General features: G+C 45.6%; 1 protein-coding gene across 6 annotated transcripts in view; it reads left to right on the top strand.

The window, feature by feature from the left end:
• LOC119391221 (ankyrin repeat and KH domain-containing protein 1) overlaps positions 1-19,487 on the top strand; it is a 204,064-nt gene that overhangs the window by 51,428 nt on the left and 133,149 nt on the right. For 5 of the 6 annotated variants that reach the window (XM_037658948.2, XM_049414346.1, XM_049414353.1 and 2 more), the window contains exons 9-12: positions 6,138-6,247; positions 6,499-6,921; positions 8,011-8,098; positions 9,228-9,589. In XM_037658948.2, the coding sequence (XP_037514876.1) occupies positions 6,138-6,247; positions 6,499-6,921; positions 8,011-8,098; positions 9,228-9,589 (983 nt within the window). The remainder of the gene's footprint in view (positions 1-6,137; positions 6,248-6,498; positions 6,922-8,010; positions 8,099-9,227; positions 9,590-19,487) is intronic. The other variant, XM_049414348.1, reaches the window with a different exon arrangement.

The following is a 19,487-nucleotide window of genomic DNA, read 5'->3' as shown; positions in this document are numbered from 1 at the left end:
AGCCGTCGCGAACTTGCGTCGCCCGCCAGCCATCGTCGCGTCCGAACAATTTTTGACAAGGCGTCTCGCATTGTCGGGCAGACGAAACTCCGGTCGTCCAATCAGAGAGCAGGATTCACCCCACGTGGTACAAACGCGCCAATGCCGTGCGAGTATTTTCTTTTTTTCGGTGGCGTGCAGCTCCATAGTCGCCAGACCTAGAGGTGTTTTCTCGCTAAAAACGGAATGTAGAAGAATTCAGCTCTCGAATGATTCCAAAATGGCCGCGCTGCGGCCAACGGTTACCGCAGGCGAGGGCATTGAATTTGCCTGTTTTCGGGGGGCGTTTTCGAGCGAAAGCGATCATGAAGCTCTCTTTAGAGCGCAATAACAAAATAAATACTCGGCGGAACGCGTTAATATCGCAGCAATAGATTCTTTAGGACGTCTAGATTGCGAAAAAAAATATTTCAAAAAGTCGATTTTTTGGCGATTTTTTGTTCTAGAAGACCCGTGTCTCCCCTTAATCGGAATCCGTCGAAATTCGCCGTTTCTGTGGAGCACCAGCGAGCGGCATCGACGCGAAGTCTGAAACAACGAGCACTCACCTACCCGACTGCGAATGAGCTTTAAAAATCTCCCCGTGGTGGAAAAAAGAAAATCGCAAACAAAACTGATCAGAAACATGTTATTTTATGCTTTGTATTGCGTTAGCTGTCCAGAACCACTCAGAGAGTGCCAAAACTTGATCTTGAAGTCATCGATAACATACTATTGATGGGAATAGGTGCGGTCACGAAAGTGTTAAAATAACCTGGAATGAATACTGCATGCAGTAAAACAAGAATGGATGTTCCAGGCCCATTTGAACAAAAGTTATGGTATGTAGAACATTCCCAGCTTGATCTCAGTTTGACCAAACTCAACATTGCTCACTTGCCAAATATTCAACGTATCATAACTTTTGTTCAAATGGGCTTAGAACATTCATTCTTGTTTTACTGCATGCAGTATTCATTCCAGGTTATTGTAATATGCTGATTTACTTGATAACTCTCATAGTTTAGAAATAAAGCCTGCTCCTAACAATACAAAAACTATTTAATAGTTTCAAAACTACATAATTACATGTTACAATAATTACATGTTTGAAATCAGCACATAAAAATAGATCAGCTGTGAAAATTTCATAATGATATGCTCAAAAACAAAAGACATGTTTCAGAAGCAGGGTCTCCCCTTAAGGGGGGACGCGGCTTTCGTATCGCGAAAAATGGCAAAAAATCTATTTTTTCAAAATCACATTTTCAGTTTCTGTAGACCTTTTTCTATCAGATTCCAAAATATCTTCACCGAAAACCACGTAGAAGTGCTTTAAAAAATTTGTTACGCCTGCCATAGTGGCGAAAATTATTGCGGAAATTGCAAAAAAAAACACTGATTTTCAAAAAATCATAGCTCCGCAACGACGCCACCGTTCGCCAATATTTTGGCAAGAACAACGCATTAGCGGAACCGCGGCAGTGTGCTTCTTCATAAGCAACGCAGCGCATCGCATCGCCCGCCGGCTCCTCGGAACCGCGGATGGTCATTTTACGCATTGGCAACCGACCCCACAACCAAGCTCGTCGCGCAGCGGCCGCGGGTCGGCGTCCCGAAATGCGAGACCAAACACGTTGCGTGCCGATTTTTCGTCGCCATACCTAGGGATATTGCGCATTGTCACCGAATGCCGCCATCCAGAACATCGCATGCCGACTTCCCGGACTCCGCGGCTGAGCACTTCGAGGTGAAATAAAGTACTGTTGATGCAATTTAGGCACGCTTAGAGCCAATCGTGGTATCGCCGCAAGCTCTCATGAATCATCTGAAAAAAATAAAGGCCTCGCAGATAACCGTTCGCAACCGGGTGCATGGTGAAGCGCATCACAATCGAGGTTTACAAGTGAACTTGAGTGAAGCAGGGAGATGAATTTACATCTGCCCAATTCGCGTCTTGAATAAACAGCTAAGGAATTTCTATTCCACCAATGTCTTGGCTGCAATTGCCTGTTATTTAGGAGGGAGGGATAGGCTGTCATGATTAGAGCCACTCTTAGTATCCTATAAAAATTATTCAGTGATCAATTGCAATGAAGACTTAATTATGTTAGTGATAGCATGAATATAAGAAAGCTGGCAACGCGTCACAATACCGTATTTACTCGCGTAATGATCGCACTCGCGTAATGATCGCACCCCTAAATTTTGTCGCCTAAATTCGATTTTTCTTTTTCCCCGCATAATGATCGCACCCCGAACTTGCCGCATCGATATGTCGTGTGCCAAGTCTAGCCGATGATCATCGCGTTTATCATCTGTCGAATGTTGCGTTAATAACTCTTCCAAACTCGCCAAGTGAACTGCACGCACCAAACATATTCGTAATTTTTGCCCATCGTTGGCGGAAGCGTGTCATTTAGGATTGCAGTAAAGGCAAATCCGCAGTTTTCACTGAATGCCCGCCATGTGTTTTATGTCTGTGGCAGCTGAACGCGCCCATCTTTGTTTCTGTGATCAGAAAGCAGGCATCGCTACGCTAATGCCGTAAATTTACTGATTTAAATGAAAGCATTCCTTATTTAGACAGAAGAGACTGTTTTGACGCGCGTGACGTACTCACAACCACCGTGACTGACGAAAAGAAGAAAAAAAAAATGCGGTCGCTTCGCTCTGTGGGCCGCCATGTTTGTTTTGCTATCCCGCACTGTTACAGCGGTGGCCGCCTGTTGGTCGACCTGTTGTCATCCCGCAGCAACAAGCTGCCGACGCATTCCCATAATTCCTGAAAAAGCCGTGTCGCCGCCATCCCAGCCGCCCGTCACGGCGTCACCTGACACCACGTTTTTTTGGCTGTGCTTTGTGATCGTCTGTTGAAGCGCCGTTTCACCATGGGGCGGTATGCGAGCTTTACTGCCGCGTTCAAGCTGAAGGCGCTTGATTACGCGCTAGAGCACGGAAACTGCGCTGCCGGCAGACATTTCGGCGTCGACGAAATCCGGATCCGATATTGGAAAAAACAGCGCGAGAAGCTCATGGCTACGAACAGCACGCGCCGGGCTTTCCGCGGACCCAAAACGGGCAAGTTCCCTGACATCGAAAAGGCAGTCCTCGAATACGTGAGGGACATGCGCAAAGACGGTTGTGCCGTGTCGTTAGACATGGTACGGACGCAGGCGCGCACAGTTTCCCGGAGGCTGGGAATAGCCACAAAGGACTTCCGCGCCAGTTCCGGCTGGACGACACGCTTCATGCGGCGGAATGGACTGTCGCTGATGCGGCGGACGTCGTTGTGCCAGCGACTTCCATCCGCGTACGAAGACAAAGTGATCGATTTTCACAGGTTCGTCACAAGGATACGCCAGAAGAACGGTTTTCTGCTGTCACAGATAGGCAACGCCGACCAAACGCCGTTGACGTTGGACATGCCTCGAAGCACTACTGTGAACGAGAAAGGTGCTCGAAGTGTGCTCGTGAAAACGTGTGGTGCGGAGAAGCAGCGGTGCACCGTGATGCTCGCAGTGACGGCAGACGGGCGGAAGCTGCCGCCGTATCTGATTCTGAAGCGGAAAACAATTCTGAAGGGAAACTTTCCCCGTGGCATCCACATCCGCGCTCAAGCAAAAGGGTGGATGACGGCAGAGCTCATGGTCGATTGGATCAAGACGGTTCGGGGGCGAAGAGCAGGAGCGCTTCTGCTTCCTTCACTTCTTGTGCTGGACAGCTTTCGGGGCCATCTCGTTGACAATGTCCGTACCGAGCTGAAGGAGCGGCGCACGGAAATCGCAGTGATCCCTGGGGGTCTAACTTCGCTGCTACAGCCTCTGGACGTGTCACTGAACAAACCGTTCAAGGACAACGTCCGGAGGCTGTACGCAGAGTGGATGGCGGCGGGCGACCACGATTTCACGCCAAGTGGCAAAATCAGGAGACCCTCTGTGGAAGTCCTCTGCTCATGGATTCTCGAAGCGTGGAGTACCATTTCCGACGAGGTGGTCGTCAAGAACTTTAAGAAGACTGGCATTTCCAACGCGCTCGACGGGACAGAAGATGACCGTCTGTGGGACAGTGAAGACACTGCCGATTCCGACAGGGAATCGTGCGGCGATGACACTGACGCCAGTGACGCTTCGGACTCAGAATGAACGTTCGGGGGTCAGAGAGTTCAAAAATAAAAGGGCAGTGTTCCATGCATGTAGCTCCTGCGTAATGCGTGCATTTTATTACAAAGGTAAGCCTTACTCTACTTTTATTTTTGGTTATGTTCATGATAGCTATCGTAAGAATTCAGATTAGCGACTTCTTTGCGTTTTCGGTGCTCAGAATATTGTTTCACGGCAAATTTACCCCGCGTAATGATCGCACCCCGAAGTTGGCGTCAATTTTTTTTAAAAAAAAGTGCGATCATTATGCGAGTATACAGTAAAAGCTCGTTAATTCGACACCCGTTAATTCGGAAATTCGGATAATTCGGACGGCTCTATTGGTCCCGGCCAAAGTGCATGTTAATCTATGGGACCAAACCTTCGTTAATTCGTCAGAATTGGGCTCCGCACCGCTTAATTCGGACAAATTCTGACGGCTGCCGCTACACAAATGTGTGGTAAAGCAGTGCTGGCACCACTGGGGCGAAACCGAAACTTGAGTGACATCGCCATCGTCATCAACTAGTGGGGGCGATCGCAGCGTCACCGAACGTCGGCGTCATTTTCTTCGCTCCACTGCGCCTCCGACGCCATTTTCCCTTGTGTTGTGTCGGCACCGTCTCTTCTTGCGGAGTTCTTGTTTTTTCCCGTTGTGACCGTGTTTACATGTGAGGCCCGAGCATGCGGCAGTAGCCGACGGTGGCATCGACGAGGTGTCAGCCGAGTCCACCGACGGTGACTGCCCGACCTTCGATGCTGTCCTTCCCACAGATATGACCCTTCAGGACTACATCGCGATTGATGATTGTGTCGCCACGACTGGTCTCCTGCCCGATCAAGAAATTATTAATGATGTCGCGACCTCATCGCACCTCACGGGAAGTCTCGGAGGCGCTTTTGATATTAGAGGGCGTTTGCCTGAGCACTTCCGACAGTTTGCGTGCTGTTGGCCATTTGGAAAAGTTAAGAAAAATTGTAATGTAAGCCGGAATCTGCGTGAAAACGCAGATGACCATTACAAAATACTTCAGCAAATAAAGGTATGCTTCTCCAACTTGATTTTAATGTTGTTTTTCCTGTTCATTCGTTAATTCGGCATTCGGTTAATTCGGACATTTTTTCCGGTCCCGTGAAATCCGAATTAACGAGCTTTTACTGTATACGGTATATGGCCCAATCACATTACAGTGTAACAGGCAGCCGAGAAAGATTCTCTGCACTTGAAAAAGGCTAAGAATCGATCACTAGAGAAGATGGAAAGGCGGCAAAGAAAGAGAGTGCCAAAGGACACCTCCAGTTATGCTGCAGGATCATTTTAGAACTACATACGTGCTCAAAACTTTCAAATGTTGTTTTCTCAAAATGACTTTTTTGGCTAGTGAGGCTGCTTGTTCCAGCCATATCTCTGGAACCACTCATCGGATTTCCATGTCTTTTTTTATTATGTACTTGAATAAATTTCTGAGGGGGAGACAAGCCCATTTTTTCAATTAATTGTCTGTTATTTATGATACTTAATCAAAATTTGATTGATAAAATCCTAATCACCAACACTAAATTTGATGGTCTGCTAAAACTTTTCAGCAAGGAAATTAAAAAAAAAGGGCTCTGTCTCCCCCTGAGATATCAGTCTGGGAATCATCATAGTTAATTTCACAGTTCCAGCACCTTTTGAAAGTTCTCCAGGCCTGGGATAAGAGAACCATGTGCACTATTCTGACGTACTGCCGTAACTTGAGAACCAGTGAACATAACTTCATGAAATTGTGTAGTTCATCTAATGCTTTTGCTATGAGTCTATCCTGAAAATTTCATTAAGATATCTCAATAAACAAAAAGTTGGTATCTGATGGTAGCCTCCCCCCTTAAGCTTGGATTCTCTGCAGCATAACTAATTTTTTGCATTTGATGGGCACTTGGTGCTGAGTGCATACAGGGCCATTGTTTGCCAATCATGATCTGTGTTGCGTGCAGGGGCATGTGTAAATGCTAAGACTGCCACGGGAGACACTGCTTTGACGTATGCCTGCGAAAATGGCCACACGGATGTCGCTGACCTGCTGCTCCAAGCTAATGCTGACTTGGTGAGTACAATAGCGTCTTATTTTTTTCTTAGTAGTGGATGTATGCACTTTTTTTTTACATACTCAATATCAAAGTGCACTTAAATTTCCGCATGTTGAAGTTGCAGCAGCAGCCTTTCTTGTAGTGGAAAAGGCATGAAAGCGAGTAAGGAAGACTAGACCCGGTCCTCTCCTCACTTGTTTTTGTCTTTCCCACTACGAGAAGTATGAAACAACATCCAACAACAAGTAGTAACAACAGCCCCTGTCAGCAATGCTGCCATCACCCGCAGGAGCACGAGTCTGAGGGCGGCCGGACACCACTGATGAAGGCATGCCGTGCTGGCCATCTGTGCACGGTGCAGTTCTTGCTCAACCGTGGTGCAGACCCCAATCGGCCTACCAGCAGCAACGACCACACACCCCTGTCACTGGCCTGTGCGGGCGGCCACCTGTCAGTGGTGGAGCTGCTGCTCGCTCATGGAGCAGACCCCAGCCACAGGCTCAAGGACAACTCCACCATGCTCATCGAGGCCTCCAAGGGAGGGCATACGGCGGTCGTGCAGCTCCTGCTGGATTACCCTAACCTCGGCACGGCTGCGGCAGCGGCTGCTGCAGCAGCTGCAGCGGCGGCTGCAGCCGTGACGTCAACGGCTTCGGCAACCACAGCAGCAGCCCCTTCCCCCGCCGTTGAGGTATGGCTTTTGTGGGACGAACACTGTATCCCTGCACTTATGCATGCTGGCACGCTTGTCACTCTGGTCTGAGCAAACATTTGCGAGAGAATGATGGGAAGCCGGGGAGATTGGCTCGAGGGTAGTGCTTCTTTGTGTCTTGCTACTCCGCACTGGGAAAGGGGTTTGGGGGGAAGCAGAGGTACAGTACAGACAACTTATAATGTAACCGCTTATAGTGCAGGGCCGGCTATAACGCGGTTTTTCCCGACTCCCGTTTACCCACCCATAGAACTCCATGTGTATGCATACCGCTTATTGTGCATCCCCCCCTCCCCCCCCCCCTCTCGAGATGAACGGTTATAACGCGGCTTCCTGAAAAATCCCACTATCAAGTGAGGTAGCGAGCGCCCTTCACAACAAAGGCACGCCGGCTGGCGAGAGCCTCGTGAACTCAAACTTGCAGACGTGAAGAAAAACTGGTGTTGCGCTTTGTTGCTGCTGTAAGAAGTATAAAGGAAGTTCTCCTATTGGCTAACAACAGATTGAACCGTGGCGTGCTCTTTGTGCCCACATTGACATTATTGGTGGATTTTGCATTTCTTTATCCTGGGCGCTTGATTGATTTGGAGTCGGCTGTGTTATTGTCTTTTGTTTTTCTTCAGTAATGTTTACAGAAGGCACTATTCTTAAATGTACCATGCAAAAAGGGTTGGAATGACCACACATATAAAAAAAAGTAAAAAAAAAAACAAACTTTTTTAGGTGGGTGTACACCATCTTCCCTCATTTCCTTGGTCACATGATGTCCCTCCCTCGAGAATTATTGGTGAGATCTTCGCCTGTTACTGCTTACATTTGTGCCAGTATTCATGTCTTGCATTATAACTATGCTTCAAGTTTTCTGAACCATAACATGGAAAAGCAAAAGCTAGAGAAATTTTTTTATCTATAAACTCAACTCCCTGCATAATTAAAGTTTGCAGTTGTTTCTTTTCCTTGAGCAAAGATAGGAAGGAGAATGCTAAATTTGCTACAGGCATTCAGTGCACAAGGGGACTGATCACTGTGTTGAATACCACCCTAAAGAGACCGCATTTGGATGTGCAGGTTGTCCCCATGACTGAAGAGCAGAGAGTGGCTGCACTAGCTGCGGCAGTTGCTGCTGGGCACCCCTACCTTCCTCAAGTGGCTGGTGGTAAGTGTTGGTCCTGTTACTTGTTCTTTTAGAATGTAGGCCAATAGTTTTTTTTTCTTTTTTTTTCTTTCAAATAATCATACAGTACCAAACTCAGTAGTTGGCTTAGATTTGAGGAACTAAAAAGAATGTGCCATTGTTCAGCCGAAATTGAGAAAAATGGGGCACAGCTAGTGCCACCTGGAAGAGACATTATCATAGCAGCTGCTACTAACTGTGCCCGCAGCTATCTGAAATACTGTTTCGGGAATAGGGGCAACGCTACCAGTAGCCCCTATCACCAGCATAATGGTGGCGGAGGTATATGGTATATTCGCCGATTGCTGACGCCATCGTGGCTAGTCATATGCCTCCCAGTTCCAAATGTGTCCTGTGACTCTCATTGTGCCGAATGCCACACTGGATGCTATTGCTCTACTTTCTTTGTCTGTACCGGCTTCCTGCGATACATAAGTGGTGCAGGTCGGGTCTCCCTAATGGCCCTCTCACATTCTGTCTGTACCGGCAGCACTCATCAGCAGGTGCAACTTTAAATAATGTGTCTAGTTTGTACCTCTACTGTTAGTGCACAGTTATGCTGCATTCCTCGCATTTTACTGTAATGCAGTGAATAGTAGTAATAGCAGAGAGAACCAGTGTTGGAGAGAACCACCGTGCAGTAAAGTGTGCTACGTGTGGCATTATTGGAAAGGGGGCCACCACGCTGTTTCAAGAACGCAAAAGGCCTCCTGGTCTGATAGGTGCATCTCACCAGAAGACATGGATGGAAAATGAATAATAATTAAACATGTTGGACGTGACCCTAGAGAAGCAAATAGTGGAATTACTATTTTTGACTATCTCGCTAGAATCCAGAACAGGCAAAATTTTGTGAGAGCTTCTGGTAGGCACATTTCAGATTATTGAACTGTTTAGCAATTTCTTTTCCGGCTCGATATATCTGGGTTTGACAGTAAATGTTTATATTTTGTGAATGCTGTCCTCTTCCTTTCTTTTGTTTGTTTGTGTGGCCTATGTTATACGCAGTTTCTTTTCTCTCTGGCTTCGAACTTTACGGGTCGGCGTAGATTGGAATAAATGCGGGGCATCCCATTGGAGTGTGGCTCACGTGTGCGTCCTCTCTGCCTAGCGCCTCGAGTGGCATCGTCCTCCTCTTCCGTGACTGCCATCCCCTCGGCTGATCCGTCGTGGCCCAGCGGCAGCGCCCCTTCGACGAGTGGCAAGCGCAAGGCGAGTGGGGAGTCGCCTTCCTCGTCCAGCCATCCGCCCTTAATGTCCTGTGGTGGGGGCACTGTGGTGTCGAGGGGTGGGGCAGACCAGTTGACGAAGCCAAGCCAGGGACAGCCAGGCCTCCGGCCAAGTGAACGGTTGGAGGCCTGCATCAGCAGCATGATGCGATCGGCTGAGCTCAACCACCCCAGCCGGGAGGAGCAGATAATGCAGAAGCAGCAGATCCTCGAAGAGTTGCAGAGGGTGGAACGTGAGCTGCAGGTGGGTCGGGATAGGGAACAGTGGCACGCACGCATGCACATCCCTGGCTGCGCTTGGACGTCTGCCTGCACCCCGACACGGAAGCTTCCTTACGTGGGAAAGCCTCATGCTGGTGGCTTTGTCTGCGCAGCACTTTTAGTCTCGCCTCGAAGGAGGCCCCTAGCGAAGGTGATGGATCTTCTTATCTTGCACTGCATGGCTTGCTGGACTGGCTGCTTGTGCAACACAACAGTCTCCTCATTCACAGCATGTCCACTTGATGCAGTGCAGGCTTGTGCTGCATCCTTTTTTTTTATTGCTATAATAGGCATGGCCACCCTTTGTGGCACCCGAGTGAATCCAAAGGTACGTGCTGTGGCACCAGAACGTATTGCAGTCGTTAGTGGGACCACCTGCACGGTACATTTCTGGCGTCCGCCCAGAACCAACGAATTGCCCTGCATGTGATCCTGCATTACAGTCGAGCCTGCTCATAATGGCCCCAAGTATTGTAGGGCATGTATTTGTTCTTGGAAGTTCATCATAAATGATTTCATTGGGAGGGAAACAAAGAGGAATCATTGGACCGTATACTATTTCATGTCGACACCCTCATATTGACCCTATACCACAGTTCGCTTGGGAAACATGCAAGAGATGGCACCACTGGCTGCTGCTGCTTGCCTTGTCAGTGCGCCTGAATGGTGGAACAAGACGTAATCTCAACTTGTTGTTACAAAAGCTCTCCGCCATGTCCACTAAAACCAAGTGGATGTATAAGTTTCCTTTTAAGACTAGTGATGGACACTGTCAAAAAGACTTCTGGTATGAATTCATGGAAGCTGCAGTACAAGAAAAGGTCAACTTCACCCTTCAAGGATGGTAATTAAATTTGAAAGGCTTTAAAGCTTAAATTCATTTTTGCATTTAAATGAATCTGATGGTCATATGTAGCAAAATTTAGGGGTGTGCGAATATTCTAACGTTAGAATATTTTTCGAATAGTGTTTGCTATTGGATTTGATTCACACCGGAATTCTACTATTTAAAGTACAGTAATACCTCGTTAACTCTAACTTGCATATCTAGAAAAATTGGCTAAGTCTAAATTTTCCACGGCACCGAACGATTTCTCATAGGTGCAATGTATTTATTGCCCTTTATCTCGAAGTATTTCTGTGCCCACTTTCGGATATCTCGAAATCTTGACTGAGGGTGGAATAAAAACTTCGCCGCCGAACCATTTCGGCGGCGAAGTTTTTAAGGAACCTAGCGGCATAGCAACTTCGTCAAGCAACCCTGTGTCACGTCACGTGCACAGAGGCAGGCCCTGTGAAATAGCAAGCACGGTTCGTACACTTAGTTTTGTTTACCGCCAGAGATGCGATTTTAGTATTGTTTTATTTACGCAAGGCACGTCGCGTGGATTTTTTCGTCGGCCGTGCGGTGTGGTGAGGATAACACTAAAGCAAGTCACTGATGCTGCAAAGAAAGGTTGCCCTAATCAAAAAAGCAGATTCGAGGCTTGGAAGTTCCCGGACGTCAAAACGGCGCTGATTGTGTGGCTGCATTGTGCGAGAGGAGCTAGCCTTCCAGTCACTAACAACATTGACAGAGAAGGCTGATTCTGCGAAGCAACATGGCATCACGCTGTGATTGCGGCAGTGTCGACGCAGCTACTCAGGGGTTGACAACATCAGCCGATACAAATCCCGGCCGCGGCGGCTGCATTTTTGATGGAGGCGAAAATGTTTGAGGCCCGTGTACCTAGATTTAGGTGCACGTTAAAGAACCCCAGGTGGTCGAAATTTCCGGAGCCCTCCACTACGTCGTCTCTCATAATCATATCGTGGTTTTGGGATGTTAAACCCCTGATATTATTATTATCAGCCGAAACAAGATACATGCTTCGCTTGATGCGAAATAAAGTTGAGTGCAGCGGCGGGGATGATCGGCACATGCGATATGTTAAGCAACTCGAGAAAGCTTTGCTAGGTGCAAGCGTTAATGAGAAGCAGACCAGCCTTAGTTGGTCTTTCTGCACTAAATAAAAAGGCAGTGCCAAAAAACGCAGCTGGTTGATAGCTCTGGTATGTCATTATTTTTCTTTAAAACCTTTACAAAGAGCCAGTTAGGCGCTCCTGTTAAGAAACTGGTCAGCAGTGATAATGTTGTTAGATAGAACTGGACTTCTCAGTGGAATCTGTGCAACTTTGCTTATCTCAAAAATCTGCTTATCTCGAAATTTTTTATGGGTTTTACTACTTCGAGTTAATGAAGTATTACTGTATTCAAACTTTAAAAAAAATAAGTATGATGGTTTCGTTTGCTAAAAATCAAATAACAGTGCTTCTAAGCGACATTTTTTTAATTATGGCATGCTCCTGTGTTAATGATCATGTGAAAAAAAAAAAGGCAAGCACAATGCGCCCTCATGGAAAATGAAATTTATTCTGCTGGCAGTTCCTTTATTGTGTGCCGCTTCAAGGGCTATTGCCTTCACGAGCTCGGTCTACACGAACCTGCTCAAGAACGCTGCAAGCTTGTTATTGAGGTCCGGATATTTTCCCATTTTTGGCTCGTAGATACTTTTCCTGGTCAACATGCAGCTGAGGATATCCTTCCTTAGTTTGCACTACTCATGGACATACAGTGGACTCTCAGTAAACGGAAATCTGTTAAACGGAATTGCTGCTTAAATGGAACAACTGCCTTTAGTATTATTGGTTTCATACCTGAACATTTCAACTCAATTCATCTCTCAGTAAACAAAACTCTTGTTAAACGGAACAAATTTTCCTGGTCCCTTCAGGTTCCATTTAATGAGAGTCTACTGTAGATGCATTGTAGCTGTCCTCGGTGTGCAAAATAACTTTTCTTTGATGTGAGCTTTCATAACGAAAGGGGCACGTCACCATTTCCATTTTGCTGGGAACAAATTTGATGCAGGCAGACCGTAATTGAGGATGAAATGAGCCAGCGCAGAGTAGCTCTAAAATGTGTTCCGTTGCCATTTTGTGAGGCGATATCGCTACATCTGCCGCTGACGGTCCGTGCTGCTAATGTCGTGAATGTGGTTTCAGTTTCATACTCGATCGACCTGTTTTGCAAAATGGGCTTTCTGAATGATGTCTTGCCGTCTCGAAATCGGGCTGCGATATAAAATTCGATAGTATCGCCCTAGAAACAGTGAAATATCAGGTTACCCAGGCTCAATGTGCCAATAGTGCACATTACGTCGCCCATGTCACTACGTGTCAGCTATCGGCACAGTTTTCTTTTCACAGTGCGTACAACGCACTGCCACCAGGCATACGGGTTACCGTGCAAAAGGAGTTGTTTTATTTATAACCATGCTTTGCACTACATTTTGATGTGAAAATGTTACTTGGCCAGGTTTGCGAAAGTGCACGCTCGTCTGGCATCTGCAAAAGCCGTCTGAGAAAGACACATGACCTCTCCCACGGGAATTAATGCCGGCGCTAACAACTGCCCTAGAAAGCTCTCAAAGCCACGGGGTAGGAAAGGGACAGCGGAAGAGGAACTCCTGACTTGAAGGGAGCACGCCGTTGTCTGCCAATTCAATCGGCCTTCAATTCACAGCCTGCAGCATCGCCTCCACAGAAATTGCAACATGTAGCTGCATTAAGTCCGGTGCCGATGACGTAGGCTTAGCGTCGACATTGTCTTAAGACTTGTTGACGTAATTTATAGTAACTCGACGAGAAAATATAAGAGGATGTGTAAAGAGTTGTCAACACCGCTTTGGTTTCACCAAATCATGCGAATAAACACAATTCGGCCTCTGCATTATCTCTTAATAACACAACTGAAGTACACCACTTTGCAACACCCCTCCGTTGAAAGGAAACGCTTTCATGTTCCCACCTCATAAGAACATGCTCAGGGATTCTCTTGGACGTATTAGAAAAATATTCGAGCTATATTAAAAAAATATTCTATTTAATTTGCGCTCAAACTTTAATACAGTAGACTCCCATTAAGACAAACTCAGTTAGGATGAATTCTCGCTTACGCCGAACAACTCAGGAACATTTGTTAGCTTTCCCATAGGCTCAGTGCAAAAAGAAATCCACTTAAGACAAACACCTTAACAGGTACTCATCTGCTAAGACGAACTTTCGCAGTGACTGACAGTGCTGGCGATTCTGCGCAACGAACATTGCAGTACACTCACACCCCATTATAACAAAGTCGCGTCTGACACGAAAATAAGCTCGTTATATAAAAAAATTCGTTATAAACATATATTTGTATCTATTACAAGACTATTCTTCATTTACTTCGTTATAACCGATAATTCGTTATATGCGTGTTCGTTATATCGAGGCTTGAGTGTATTGGTGGGGCATTCAGGCGACCGAGAGGAAGCAAAAAAGAGAAAAAAAAGTGCTTCCTAACGTAAAGACGCGAAGCAAGTCGCGACGTGGATGCAGGGAAAGAGCGAGATCAGCAAAAAAGAAATGTCAGCGGATAAAGCCAGTATCTTCCTCACCCCCAGCACAGTGGGTGAAGAAGTGCCGGCTTTATCAGCAAAGAAAGCAAGAAAAGGTGTTGGGGGATTTACTGCTGGGACCTCCAAGCCATTGCGTCCTTTTGTTTATTCCCACCTTCTTCGGTTCCCAGCTGATGTACAAGGAAGGACGGAAGAACACAAGAGCTTGGAGCCCCTACGGGGCTGTCTCCTCCACTGTGTACAGAGGGTTGGGGTAAACACAAGGGGAGTGAAAAAAAAAAAAACAAACGAAAGCATCAATGGGATCACAAATAGCCTGTGCATTAGAATAGAGTATGAAACTATGGTTGCAGTGCCAGCACTCCCGTCGGAGGGGTCAGATGTTCGCTAAACATGTTATTTCCAGTGCAGTGCTTGAAACATGAAGTTTGGCGTTGTGCCGAAGGTGTCATCTACGAGATTGCCCTGAGCTGTGGCAAGTCCTACATAGGACAAACGGGACGGTGTATTAACGACCGCCTGAGGGAGCATGCCAATAGCATTGGAAAAAGTGATTATGCGCATCTTCTGGCACATGTTAAATCGTGCTGATGTGTGCCACGTTTCATGCAAGCTAAGATTATTGGCGAGAGCAGGGATCAAACGGTGAGGGAACTATTAGAAGCGTGTTTAACATTAGAGGGAAGGGGTCCGCCTGTGGCAGGGATGCATCAATTGTGCTATATGGATCTGACCTATCCTTTAAATAGACAGCTTTCGTGATGACATGTCTGAGGTAACTCTTCACGCATCTGCGCATGCTCGGAAGTTTTCTTGGTTTGCGGCCTTTGCTGTCAATAAACAGTTCGTAGTTTGGTGCTCATCTGTCTCTTTCTCTGTCCTATCTTCATGTTTCAAGCATTGCACCGGAAATAACGTGTTTAGGAAACATAGGCACCTACTCGCCCAGGAACAAGTTCTTCTACGGTCAGATGTATTGTTATCGCCTTCACATAATGGCGGCTGAGCATATTTTGTGGTCAGTTCGCATTGATTCGTGTAGGATCTGTGCTCGTATCTGTTCCCAGTGCCGTGCAAATTGTGATGCGCCATTCTCATTATAAAAGCGCGCAGCAGTGAACGGCTATTTCGCACACTGAATATAGCTGCGTCGTGCCTTTTTTGCTTGCCCGAGGCTTGTGGTCGCGAGTAGCATGAAGGGAGATCTTGAGCTGCACTTCCATCGGGAAAAGTTATTACGGGCTGAGAACTGGAAAATATCCGGACCTCGAAAAAAAGCTTCCAGACTTTCTTAAGCAACTCGGCCTATATTTACTTTGTCAAGGTATCGGCACACGATGAGACGTATCCAGAAGTGATCTTAGCGCTAGCAAAACAGGCTCACAGAAGAAAATGAACTGCCAGGAGAATAAATTTTCTATTTTTTTAAGAAAAAAATGTGTGTATCTTTCTTTTTTGCTAATCCTCAACATAGGGGCGTGCTACAGTTTTATCGTTAAGATGTGGTAGCAGTATATTCATGAGCATATTTACTTTGAACCCATGAAATTTGGTGCTCGTTAGATTCATGTAAATGCTCTACTTGAAGGCATAGTTTTTATCGTGTTCAGCCAAATAAATGCTTTTTCTTGTCATTTCCCCCCATTGTAAGTCTACTTCATTCAGTATTTTCAAGTAACATATTTGCATGCACTTGGCATGTTAGCATGTCTCTTTAAGGGGCACTTCTGATAAACTGAACTGCTGATAAGATGAACAGATGAACACGGTCCCTTCTAGTTCGTCTTAATGGGAGTCTGCTGTATTCGAATTCGCTTCGCACCCAAAATTTTGCTAGCTCTAGCAATAATATGTAAAAAAAATTGTCAGAAAGATGCAGTTTGCTAGAAAAAATTATGTTTACGCGGAACCAAGGAGATACTGCACATCACAATATTTATCACGATATTTTCTGATGTCATTTCAACATCTCTTGCATCTAAATGGGGTGAGCGCTCACAGTCGCCATGTTTTCTTTACTTTCCAGCACAAAAAATTTGTTAGAAAGGTGAAGTGCATGATTTAAGAGAACTTTTTCACACTTAGCGGGTGCACTGCACACAAATACAGTGGAACCTCGATTATACATCCCCTGGTTTTGCGACAACCCGCATTTTACAACGAATAGGTTTGGTCCCGGTAAAACCCCCATAGAAATATTGTATGAAAAACCTCGATTATACGACACACTTTTACACCGACCCCGCATCGTACGACGATTCTCCGATACCATCAGAGAAAGAAAAGTCACCTTTTTCACTACAATCTAGCGCCAGCGAAATATTCGCTGGTGCAGAATAAAAACTTGCGTGCTCCTAGGTTTACGATTAGAAAAAAAAGTGAGACTGGTACAGTATGTCTTCTTAGAATGGAAAATTTATTTATATATTGCAGTTCATCTGCTTCTGTGATCCAGTTTTCCTGGCTTTAAGGTTGCCTTGATTGCGTGCGTATGCAGGGCCATTACCTAGACAAGCTCTAGCCACACGAGTAGCTTCAGCTATTCGGCAAGCTCGTCTTTGAAATCCGGATATTTTCACGTTTTAGGCCTGTGAAAACTTTTTCTGGTCGGCATAGTACAGCTGAAGATCTCGTCCCTTTGTTTGCTGTACTCAGTCGCAGGCCTTGAGCCCGCAAACAGGACGCGTCGCAGCTGTCTTCAGCGTGCACAATAACTTTTCATAATAAGAGCAGCACATCACCAACTGCACTTCACAAGGAAACAAATACAGTGCGCAGGGCTCAGTCACACACGAAAGCACGTTATGTGAACTCGAAACACAATGTGCTCCATCTCCATTATGTGATGGTGATGACAATGTACCTGACTCTTCTGACGAGGTTGTTGCCAACACGGTTTCGGTTTTATGCGTAGGCAGTTTTCGGGCTCGATTTATCGGAAAGAAGATGCGCGTTGGATTAGATTTTTTTTAAAGTTGAGAATAAAGATTCGCTCACACCTCCTTCAATTAAGTGCTTAGCTGTCATTTTCAAAAATAATTTAATCTACCTTCCTTGGAGAAGTGCAGGGTTGTGCCGCAAGCATATTCAGGCGATCTGTACCCATTTTTTGGGCAAGGCTGAGTGTCACTGCCTGTAGTCTGTTTTTCGATTATACGATGCCCGGATTAAATGACGGTTTTGCGTCGTCCCGTAAAAGTCCCAAATCTGGGTTCCACCGTATGTGCTTGACCAGCTCAGCTTGTCTTTCGTCCTTAAAGGGACACTAAAGGCAAGTATTAAGTCGACGTTGATTGTTGAAATAGCGTTCCAGAAACCTCGTAGTGCTTGTTTCGTGCCAAGGAAATGATTATTTTGAAAGAAAATAATGTTTTAGTGGTCCGCACAGTGTTAGTGCACTTTAAATCACCCGCCTGAACAGGCCTTCTGACGTAGCAGTTGCCGTGCCCAACGTTGCCCACCTTTTGTTCCCGGCTGCCAAAGCTGCGGTTTCTTGCGCAACAGCGACTGTCAACCTTGCCAAGATGCAGCCACGGGCCACTCCGAAACTGTATAGATCACTTTACCAAAGCTTAGCTTGGCCAGCAGCAGCAGTAGAGTATCAACAGTGCCAAAATAGCGAGAGCTAAGCACATGCAGCAGTACGCGATACCGAAACTACCACTGAGACGCGCAGCTCGGCGAAAACGGAACTGTTGAACCACTCGCGCCGTTCCCCATGGTAACGCCAAGAGGGCTTTTTTTCCATGAATCAAACAGAAACAAACAAGCAGCATTTTATTACGTCTTCTGATGCAGGGAAGGTTCTTTTTTTATCGCAACTAGTTTGATTACTAGTGGTTAATTGTACTCTGGACTCTTGACATCATCGGGATCATTTCCAAAATGTCCCACTTGTGGCGCCCATCATGTCCTACATTTACCTTAATTTCTTGATTAGTAGAGCACTACTGTTGATAATATTGACGTTTTAGACGTTCTCACACATTGACCTTACACTGTGACATAAATTGTTATTTGCCTTTAGTGTCCCTTTAAAGGGTTAAAAGCCACTCTTCCTGAAAAAGGATCTCAACTGCCTACTAGCCCCCACCAACATTAGCTCAACTTCTCTGCTCTTAAAAGCCATGTCTAGCAGCTGCTGCACTGTGATATGGCTTGACCTTATGTGCTTTGCCATAGAGATACCATAAATAGCACCTTCATTATTGTGCAATTCAGTTTTATATGAATTCAGGTAAAGTCATTTTCCGGTCATCAATGGTTCTCTTTGAAGTGGGCTAGTTTAATGGTGCCATCATCGTTAAAGGGGGCAGACTCTTCTTAGGCATTTTTTATTTATTTATTTCTTCTGTGATCTTGGTGAAACTGCACAGGCTTGTTCAGCTTTTTCTGCTGATTTCAAATTACTTTTCCTGTAAATCAGTATGTTTCTGAGATAACTTAAGTTCGCTTCCCTATTGTCTAAGGCCTCGATAAAAAAAGTGCTTAAATAAAAGTGACATTTAAGATATGGCAACGTAGACTATAATAACTAAAGACAGAAAGTATGCAAGAAATTTTTTTTTGCCTTTGTTACTTATTTTACAGCAGAATGAACTTTCCATGCTGAAAAGCAGTTGGCATCCTGTTACAATTTTGATGAGTAATTAATTAAAAAGGCTTGGTGCTCTAAGTTCTGCTCCATACTTGGATTCTATACACATACAGGTTTCCATTTCAAAAAGAATTCTTGTTGCACCTGCCCTAGCTGCCGAGATATTGAGGCCTCAATGTTGAACAGGGTCATAAATTTACATTTTGAGAAAAATGGAAAGAATTAATAACACGCAGTTTATTCAAGAAACAACTATCAGGATGTGCATATTTTGCAATGCGGTCGCCAATAGACATTAGAAATATAATGTGACTGCTGTCTAGCATTGTAGTGGCCCTTATTTAGTGCCAGCTGGACACTCATGGCTGCAGCATGCTTGAGATTAGACTCAGCCGCTTGGTGCCTGTCCTTCTCACTCATCCACCTGATGCTTAGGAGACTGGGTTTCAAATTGAGTTCCACCAAGATACCTAATGAGGTTCTCAAGTTGCCACAATTGAACATCATTAGTGCATTGGCATCTGCAGTTTCAACCGTAAATAGCAACGCATGCTGTTCTTTAGATTCCAAAGCCCAAATAAGTGAACAAAGGCTGTCATTTACGTTGTCACATTTTTGGAAGCTCTCTTCTTAACAAGGTGCTCATAAATTTGTAGCAGAGCTTCGGACACAGGTGCTGGCAAATTATAAAGACGCCTCGAAATAGGCTCCCCATTTTTTGCAGCTGCTGCATTTTGGCGGCACCAAGAATCTGGGCAGTCAGAATGACATTACAAAAAAAAAAATTACCGCATCCTGGATTGTGAAAATTTGCAGATAGACAGAAAAATGCTTGCAGAAACCAA

Source organism: Rhipicephalus sanguineus, chromosome 1, assembly GCF_013339695.2.
Source record: "Rhipicephalus sanguineus isolate Rsan-2018 chromosome 1, BIME_Rsan_1.4, whole genome shotgun sequence".
NCBI classification, from domain to species: domain Eukaryota; kingdom Metazoa; phylum Arthropoda; class Arachnida; order Ixodida; family Ixodidae; genus Rhipicephalus; species Rhipicephalus sanguineus.
Note: the sequence above shows the minus strand (reverse complement) of the source record. Positions and strands in the feature narration are given on the sequence as shown.